This window comes from Chlorocebus sabaeus, chromosome 15 (assembly GCF_047675955.1).
Source record: "Chlorocebus sabaeus isolate Y175 chromosome 15, mChlSab1.0.hap1, whole genome shotgun sequence".
NCBI classification, from domain to species: Eukaryota; Metazoa; Chordata; class Mammalia; order Primates; family Cercopithecidae; genus Chlorocebus; species Chlorocebus sabaeus.
In genome coordinates this window covers 4,853,925-4,862,715 of record NC_132918.1, presented here as the reverse complement: position 1 = coordinate 4,862,715, position 8,791 = coordinate 4,853,925, and the positions used below count along the sequence as shown (strand labels likewise).

The 8,791-nt window shown below is 46.6% G+C and overlaps 1 protein-coding gene across 1 annotated transcript; it reads right to left on the bottom strand.

Moving 5' to 3' along the window:
- Positions 1 to 1,783: 1,783 nt before the first annotated feature.
- MAGEF1 (MAGE family member F1) lies at positions 1,784 to 3,497 on the bottom strand. Its single transcript, XM_007971872.3, has one exon. The coding sequence runs from the start codon at positions 3,238 to 3,240 to the stop codon at positions 2,314 to 2,316; it is 927 nt and encodes a 308-aa protein (XP_007970063.2). The 5' UTR covers positions 3,241 to 3,497; the 3' UTR covers positions 1,784 to 2,313.
- Between the last annotated feature and the right edge of the window lie 5,294 nt (positions 3,498 to 8,791).

Sequence of the window (8,791 nt, the reverse complement as noted above, 5' to 3'; positions counted from 1 at the left end):
GGCAACAGACTCAGGTTATAGTCTTGGTACTGCATTTTACCAACCAAAAGGCCTTAGGCAAATCACCCAGTAATCTGACCTCTCATCCCTGTGAGAAAATACAAATGTGAGAAACTATCATTATTGCTCCTAGAAGGCAAAGCCAGTCTTCTCTTTTTTTTTTTTTGAGACGGAGGTCTTGCTCTGTTGCCCAGGCTAGAGTGCAGTGGCATGATATCGGCTCACTGCAACCTCCACCTCCTGGGTTCAAGAGATTCTCCTGCTTCAGCCTCCTGAGTAGCTGGGATTACAGGTGTGCGCCACCACACCCAGCTAATTTTTGTATTTTTAATAGAGACAGGGTTTCACTATGCTGGCCAGGCTGGTCTCGAACTCCTGACCTCGTGATCCACCCACCTCAGCCTCCCAAAGTGCTGGGATTACACGCGTGAGCCACCACGCCCAGCCAAGTCTTCTCATTTTAATAGTTCTGGTACCCATCAATGTTGTTAGCACCGAGTGGGCACTCAATATTTACGTTTAATGAATTATAAACTATCCAGAAGTTGTATTTTTAACCATTACCAACTTTTTTGCCCATAAGCTGGTAGCTTTTCTCCCAGTCTGATTTGGTGGATCCCTACGTCCCAAAGTAGTTTGTATTCCATGCCAACCTTAACATCCTCAGAGATGTTACTTGGACACAACTGGAAGAAAATACTGACAAGAGAAAAGAAAGCAGCTCTTCTGTTTATGGCAGTTGCAGGGGAACAGTTTCACGATCTGCCCGCCCTGCCCCCAACCCTCTGGTTTGGGTATCACTTCTCTAAATTACCTATTATTCTAAGTACCTTTTCTATGGGATTTATCCTCACAGAAGGTGGTGGGCATTGAAGAAGCCAGAGCTGCTTACGGATGACTCTCCACGGATAATATGAAGGGGAGGAATGCCTTACAAGTCTCCTCCAAATGGGAGGTGGCAGGTGGAAAGCAGCAGGTAGAAACATGGAAGGGAGAACTGGGCTTCCTGGTGCCAGGGGAGAAATCTTGAAGTGGAAATTCTTGGTAGTAGTAGATTTATGTACCCTTCGTCCACACTACATAATATTCCAGAAGTATTACCTTATTTGATCTCTGAGGGCTTTGGTAGAAGAGGGAACCCTGTAGAAGTTGAAAAGGAGACAGAAAGGGTCAAAATTTTAACAATCACCATCTTTGTGCACTGTTAACAATCTGGTCTGGAAACAGGACACTGGTGAAGGTAGAGTATTTTCCAGATCTGCCATGTATCAAGTACTGCTCATGTTACTGAGGAGTAGCTGTAATCTGTAATCAGTATTTTTATTTTTTATTTTTTTCTGAGAAAGGGTCTTGCTCTGTCGCCCAGGCTGGAGTGCAGTGTCGTGATCTCGGCTCACTGCAACCTCCACCTCCTAGATTCAAGCGATTCTCGTGCCTTGGCCTCCCAAGTAGCTGGGATTACACGCGTGCACCACCACGCCCGGCTAATTTTGTAATTTTAGTAGAAACAGGGTTTCTACTACTGACCAGGTTGGCCAGGCTGGTCTTGAACTCCTGACCTCAGGTGATCAGCCTGCCTCAGCCTCCCAAAGTGCTGAGATTACAGCAAACCTCACTCAATCACCCCAGCTGGGTTAAATATCCCTTTGTAGTCTTCAACTTACCGCACTGTTAATTTCTCGTTTATTTACTTACTCTCCAACTCTGAAAAAAAAGCAGGACCTTTATCTTGTTTAGTATTCTATCCCCAAGTGCCCACACAGTGCATCACAAAAAAACAAGATACTCCACAAATGTTTAATTTATTAAATGTACCAGGGTATACTAATTCATTACATTTTAATTGTTCTATAGATACTCAAATAGCTAAGCAAATGGAGGTACATGTCAGTCTTTCTTCTTTTATATACAACAGACAAAAGTATTGGGAGGCTAGACACCAATCAGCTATTTTTTCTCCTGGAACCAGATCATCATACTGCTGAGTTCCTTCAAACCATTAAAGTACAGCCTTCCTTCCAATGCTCCATAATCTGTTCAAAATCACAGTATAAATACAAAGTTCTTCAAGCCATTTTACAAAACCAGCAAAACTCTACAACAAAATCCTACAGGAAAAAGTAGAACAATCTCATTAACAAAGAGCATTTTAACAGTATTATTAAATGTAACAAAACATAAGATACAAAATCTAAATCCTTAAAGTCACACTATTTCTACAGAAATAAGACCCTCGCCCCACCTTTATTACTTATGACTCAGGACAGTAGCTCATCCCCACGGGGACCTCACTGGCCAACTTTTCACCAACACTCACCAGAGGTGGATGTCAGCCCTAGCACTGGCCCTGGCCCTCATACTGGCTTCAGCTCTGGCCTTGGCTCTGGCCCTGTCGGCCTCGTCTGCTAGGGCCTCACGGTACTGCACTGGCCAGTGCTGGGGTTCCTTCTTATGCAGCTTGGCCACGAACCCCAGGACTTTCATCTTGCTGATTTCCAGGTTGCTTCGGGGACCCCACGAGAATTCATACTCCGGTGGACTGGTGTGAGGCACCCGCCTGTAACTGAGGTATCGCTGCTGCACAAAATCTTCCATAATAAGCCTCTTCGGATACCCAAAGAGGAAATGATACTTTGAGGGTTGCATCCCCAACCGATGCAGCATCTCCCAGACCTGGGCTTCCCTGGCGCTATTACCTCTCATATAGATAAGGCCCAGGATCATCATTAACAGACCCAATCTGGGGCCATCTCCTCCCAGATCCTCCTCCTCCTCTTCCTCCTCAAGAGGTTTTAGTTTGTTGATCAGGATGTAAGTGTGGTGCTTGCGGTCAAACTGTTTCAGCTCAAAACCAAAGACATACCGCAGATGCTCTGCGGCCCTTGCGATGATGTCCGGGAACAGAGCCTTCAAGTCTCCAATAACGTATTTCACCATCTCCGAGCGTGTGATGGGACTCTTCTTCTTGTCTTTCACCAGGAGGAACTGCACCAACTCCGCCACCGTCCGACTCAGACGGCGGTAGGCCCTGCGCCTTGCCAAGGCTTTGGCCGCCAAGCACCTCGCGCCTTTCCGGGTGAGGGCGGGCTCCGCAGCCCCCTCCTCTCTCCCGGCGCCAAGCTCCTCCTTGGGGCGCTCCTGCGAGGCGGTCGGGGCCCGGGTCTCACCATCATGGCCGCCATCCTTCTCCCCCTCGGCCTGCGGGACCGGGAGCCCCCTGCTCTCTGGTGTCTGCAACATGTTTTCGGGCAGGCAGGTGCAGAGCGCGTGCACGGGCCGAGGGGTGTGGGAGCCGCCCTGCAAGCCCCGGGGGAGAGGCTGGACAGCGGCTGGGGCGGCGGGAGTACAAGGAGCAATGGCAGAGGGAACTTTGTGGCTGCTAGGCCGCACCACACGGGAGTCAAACCTGCTGCCGCAACGCCGCCAGCAGCCGGGACCTGCGGCGCGCAGCCTCAGTCCGCACCCGCGCGAGGGGCCGCTTCCGGCCACCTCAGCCAGGATGGCGACCCTAGTGCCGCGCGAAGCCCCTCCTTTTCCGGCCCCTTTTGGGTGGGGGTGTGTGCCTGGGCTGCTATAAGTGGAAGTGCCCTGGAGGGTGGGACGTGGGTGCACCCTGTGCCGGATTTTAGGCTCGAAAACTCGGGGGCGGGGAAATGTAACCAGGACTCTCCCATCCAAGGCATGCAGACTGGGGAAGTTTCAGTGTACAAGGGATGAAATAGGGATGGAGTGCCACTCACGTTCTTTCTGCAAGTGCCTATTTGTAAGTGTGTGTATCTCGGATTTTCAGCGCTTTACCGTGGCTCTAGTGCAGAGTGCACGGTGAAGGCTGGGAGGTAAGACTGTGCGACCCAATTAGTAAGGGATGCTAGGGAGATTGAAATTTATTCTGGACATAAAGAGAAAATACTGCAGCGGGATTTAAGCAAGTGAGTGTCCAGACCAGATCTGTGTCTTCATGTTCTGGCGGTATTGTGGAAGATGGATTGGAGTTCGGCCGGCTAAAAGCTAGAATCCAGTTTGGAGGATTATTATAGTGCAAACTAGGAATTGGGACCTGGCCTATTCACTGGGGTGTATCTTCAGTGCCTAGAGCAGTGCCTGACACAGAGAGGAACTCAATAAATATTATTCGATGGGTCATTATGATAAGGGAGTAAGGACAGCAGATTCCCTGGGGATCAGAGGAAAATGATAAGATATACTGAGGAAGTACAGCAGAAATAGGGACTGGTTGGAAGAAAGGGGAAGTTTTTTGGGTTTTTTTGTTTGTTTTTGTTTTGCTTTTTGTTTTTGCCCAAGTCAAATTTGACTACTCCCATGTATTTCTTCTTTTTCTCTTTTTACACACTCTGAGCTTTCTTCTGCTTCTTGCTCCTTCCTTCCTTCTTTCCTTCCCTTCTTTCCTTCCTCCGCTTCTACCTTCCTCCCTCCTTCCCTTCCTGCCTCCCTTCCTCCTTTCCTCCCTCCCTCCCTCCCTCCCTCCCTTCCTTCCTTCCTTCCTTCTTTCCTTCCTTCCTTTCTTCCTCCCTCCCTTCCTTCCTTCCTCCCTCCCTCCCTCCCTCCTTTCCCTGTCTGAAATGCCTTCTCTGTTACCTCCATTTCTCCAAATCCTGTCCACCATTCAGGGCCCAGTTTAAACATCACCTTCCCAAACCTTCCTTAGTCACTATGCATAGAAGTTATTTATTGTCATCTCTGAATCACCTTAGCAATTTGTTAACAACCACGTATACAGGCCTATTAGGTGCCAAGCTCCATTCTAAGCACTTTTCAAATATTAATTCATCGGATTCTCACTAATGTAGGTACTAATACCATCATCCCCATTTTATAGATGATTGTGTCTTTTCTGTGGCACAGTTTGCTACTTACTAGCTATATAATCTTGGGCAAGTTACCTAAACTTCTGCCCTTCTGTTGCCTTATCAGTAAAATGAGTATAATAGTAGTAACAGCATTGTGGAGATTATGTGAAGTAATGCACATAAGCATTTAACACAGTGGTTGGTACATATTGATATTCAATAAATGTTAGCTGTTAATTATTGCATATTTTTATATGCAATATACAATATTAGAATTGCAAGATGAACTGTCCTGGAATGCCTAGCACTCTGTGGAGATGCGGAGGAGGTGTCCTGGGACAAAGCACAGAACCAGGTCAGTACTCACCCATTCTGTGACCTTGCACACGATGCTCAAACACTCTGGGCCACTTTTTTCCGATACTGTAGCCCTGCTAGGTAAGTGGTATTATTACCCCATTTTCCAGGTGAGGTTACACACAAGGAGGTTAAGTAACTTGCCCAACATCACACAGCTGGGATGTGAGCCCATATAGTATGACTCCAGAGACCGTGCTCTTAACCACTACATTTGTGGATGTTAATTATTATTATCATTTACTATACTTTGTATTATAATGTGTTGTGCTTATCTTATTACTCTTCCCAAACCAAACATCCTAAAAGCTAGGGCTATGTCTTTAACTCTTTTGAAGAGCTTCTCATAGTCAATACTCGATATATAATTGGCAATGAATAAATGACAGAATGCTTTACTTTTTTTCCCTGAGAAATAACAGTTACTTATTTTAAGTAAATATCTGACAGACTTTTCTAAATCTAAATATGAAATCTTCCTTTTAAAAACTTTTGAAAATATATACCCATTTGTATCATATGACTTACAAAAACTAAAAGTATGTGAATGAAGCAGGAGAAGATGTTTATTATAGCCCAGCTCGAGGCTGTTATTAGTTTTCATTGTGCCAAACATTTTATGTACAATATAATTTAGTCCTCACAAATCCCTATTAAGAAGGTATTATTATCCACATTTACAAATGGGAAAACAGTCACAGAGAGGTTAAATCACCTGCCCCAAACCACCCATCTGTTAAGTGCTAGACAAGAAATGAAAACCCAGATTTGTAAACTCTGAAGCAAGACTGCCTGGTTACCTGTTTTTCCTGAAGGTAGAGCGAGCCACCCATACCTAAAAGGACAGGGCTAGAGATAAAATAGTCCACTTGCATATTTTCCTCACTACAAGGATTGCCAGGAAGATATGCAGGAGATATATGCATGGAAAGGAGCATGCAGAAGATACATTAAATGAAAAGAATTTTGAGGGACAAATCTGTGGTAATAGGGCTGGATTTTAAGAACTGAATGAATGACAATACTGCTCATAAGAAGGAACAAATTACTGACATAATGTGAATGAGTCCGGCAGATATGTTGAGTGACAGAGAAGAAAGACACAAAAGATTATACATATAATATGATTCCATCCATTTGATGTTCAAGGCAGGATAAACTAATCTACGGCGATAGAAATGAGGACAGTGGAGGCTTGGGGTGGTGTTGCTGGAAAGGGGTATCCAGGAGCTTTTGGTGGTGACGGCGGTGTTCTGAGTCTTGATTTGGATGTAGGTATACATTTGTCAAAACTTGTCAGACTGTGCACTTAATAGCTATGCATTTCTTTTCTTTTTTTGGAAACAGGATCTCACTCTGTTATCCAGGCTGGAGTAGTGCAATGGCACAATCTCAACTCACTGCAATCCCTGCCACTGCAACCTCCACCTTCCAGGTTCAAGTGATTCTCTTGCCTCAGCCTCCAAAGTAGTTGGGATGACAGGTGTGTGCCACCACACCTGGTTAATTTTTGTATTTTTAGTAGAGATGGGGTTTCACCATGTTGGCCAGGCTGGTCTCAAACTCCTGACCTCAAGTGATCCGCCTGCCTCAGTCTCCCAAAGTGCTGGGATTAGAGGCATGAGCTACCACACCCAGGCAGGTATGCATTTCATAGTGTATGAATCATACCTCAAAATTTATAGAAATAAAAAGAATTTTAAAAAATGAACAGCCCTTTAGGTATGGGAGGTGGCGAGGAGTAAGAAAGGTGAATGGACTTTGCTTTACCACTTGCCAGGCCCTAGATGTTACCATGTTATAGTGGAAGGGATGCAAACAATCATTTTTCTCATTTCATTATGTCCACCATGTAACTGGACAGGCAGACTTTTTTTTTTTTCTTTTTTCTGAGACAGAGTCTCGCTCTGTCGTCCAGGCTGGAGTGCAGTGGCCGGATCTCAGCTCACTGCAAGCTCCATCTCCGGGGTTCACGCCATTCTCCTGCCTCAGCCTCCCGAGTAGCCGGGACTACAGGCGCCCGCCACCTCGCCCGGCTAGTTTTTTGTATTTTTTAGTAGAGACGGGGTTTCACCATGTTAGCCAGGATGGTCTTGATCTCCTGACCTCGTGATCCGCCCGTCTCGGCCTCCCAAAGTGTTGGGATTACCGGTGTGAGCCACCGCGCCCGGCAACAGGCAGACTTTTAACACATTCCTTACCTAAGCTTTTAAAAGGGACGAAAGGTATATGTCTTTGGTTTGGGAGATGATGAAACATATACTTCAATGACTATTGGGTTGGAATCTTCTTGAGAGAGGATCCTTCTTAGCCTAGACTAGAGTCTTCAAAAGCTCACAGTGCTTCGTGCAGTTTCATACATGGAAGGGAGAAGGATGTTCCACTGGAAAAGTAGATTTGCGGCTGAGCTGTCCTGGAATGCCAGCACGCTGTGGAGATGCGGAGGAGGTGTCCTGGGACAAAGTGCTGAAGCACGTCAGTACTCGCCCATTCTGTGACCTTGCACAGGCTGCTGAACCTCTCTGAGCCACCTTTTCCTCACCTTTTTCCTCAACCCTTGTTTTGCCCATCCTCACAGAGTTATTTTGAAGTTCAGTCAAGATTATAAATGTAAATATGCGTTTAAAATGCTCCACCGTTAAGAAATAAATATAAAGTGTTACAGACCCTTTTCTAAAAGAGACGTGATGGAAAAATCCCAGTAATGAGGGTGACTGGCCTCTTATACAGACATTTCGGAATAGCTTACACATTCCTGGTTGAAAAAACTGTCTGGCCAAAAAAGATTAAATAAAGAAATGTCAAGTACTGACACTCTATTTGAGGCCAGTGAATACTTTGGTACGGAGCCAGGGTTATCTTGTTGGATTCCTTCTAAACTTGGCAATAGAGTCCTCCAAACTCTTGAATGCCTTCTTCACACAGGTGCTGAGTAACATGTCACCCCAGATCTGATGGTCCCCAGGCTGCATAGGTGCTTGTGTCTTCCCTATTTCTCCTGACAGTCTTGACAGCCGTGCAGCTGATCCGGCTTCAAGCAGGGATCAGAGGAAGAGCTTTGTCCCTATCCCTAGGCTGGGACAAATTGAAGGCTGGTTTTGTCAGAGCAGAATGGGCAGAGTGTGAGGCTTTGGGTCCCTCTGTGGGGCTGGGATTGAGGCAGGATGGCCAGGCAGATGATTCGATCTGACTTGGGTAATGAAAATTGTTTGTTACTGTTTGAAGAGTAATTGTGTAAGCAACAGTACTTCTGTGTTTGGCTGCCAGTGACTCACCAGTGTCTGTAATATAACACCAAACCCAAAGGAGGAGCAGACCCTGGCCTGCGGGGGAGGGGGAATGGCAGGGGGCAGAAGGCCCCCTACTCATTCTTCCCCTTCTCCCTCTTCCACTGTCCCACCCCCTCTCTAAACCTCGAAGGAGAGTTGGCGAGAAGGCATTTGCCACCTGGACACAATGAGGCCCAGTTCAAGGGGCGGGCGAGAGCCTGGCCAGGAGCCAGGGTCCTGGTCTGAATGGCTGTTGCCAAGGGGCTGCCAACAGCCCATCTCAATCCCCAAGAGGCCAGGCAAGGGCGGGGGGCCCAACCCCCACCTCCGAGGCCCACCTCACGCCATTTGCAGGCC

What these genes read in the sequence shown, in the direction of transcription:
- MAGEF1 (XM_007971872.3), bottom strand. Translation starts at nt 3,240, where the DNA reads ATGTTGCAGACACCAGAGAGCAGGGGGCTCCCGGTCCCGCAGGCCGAG.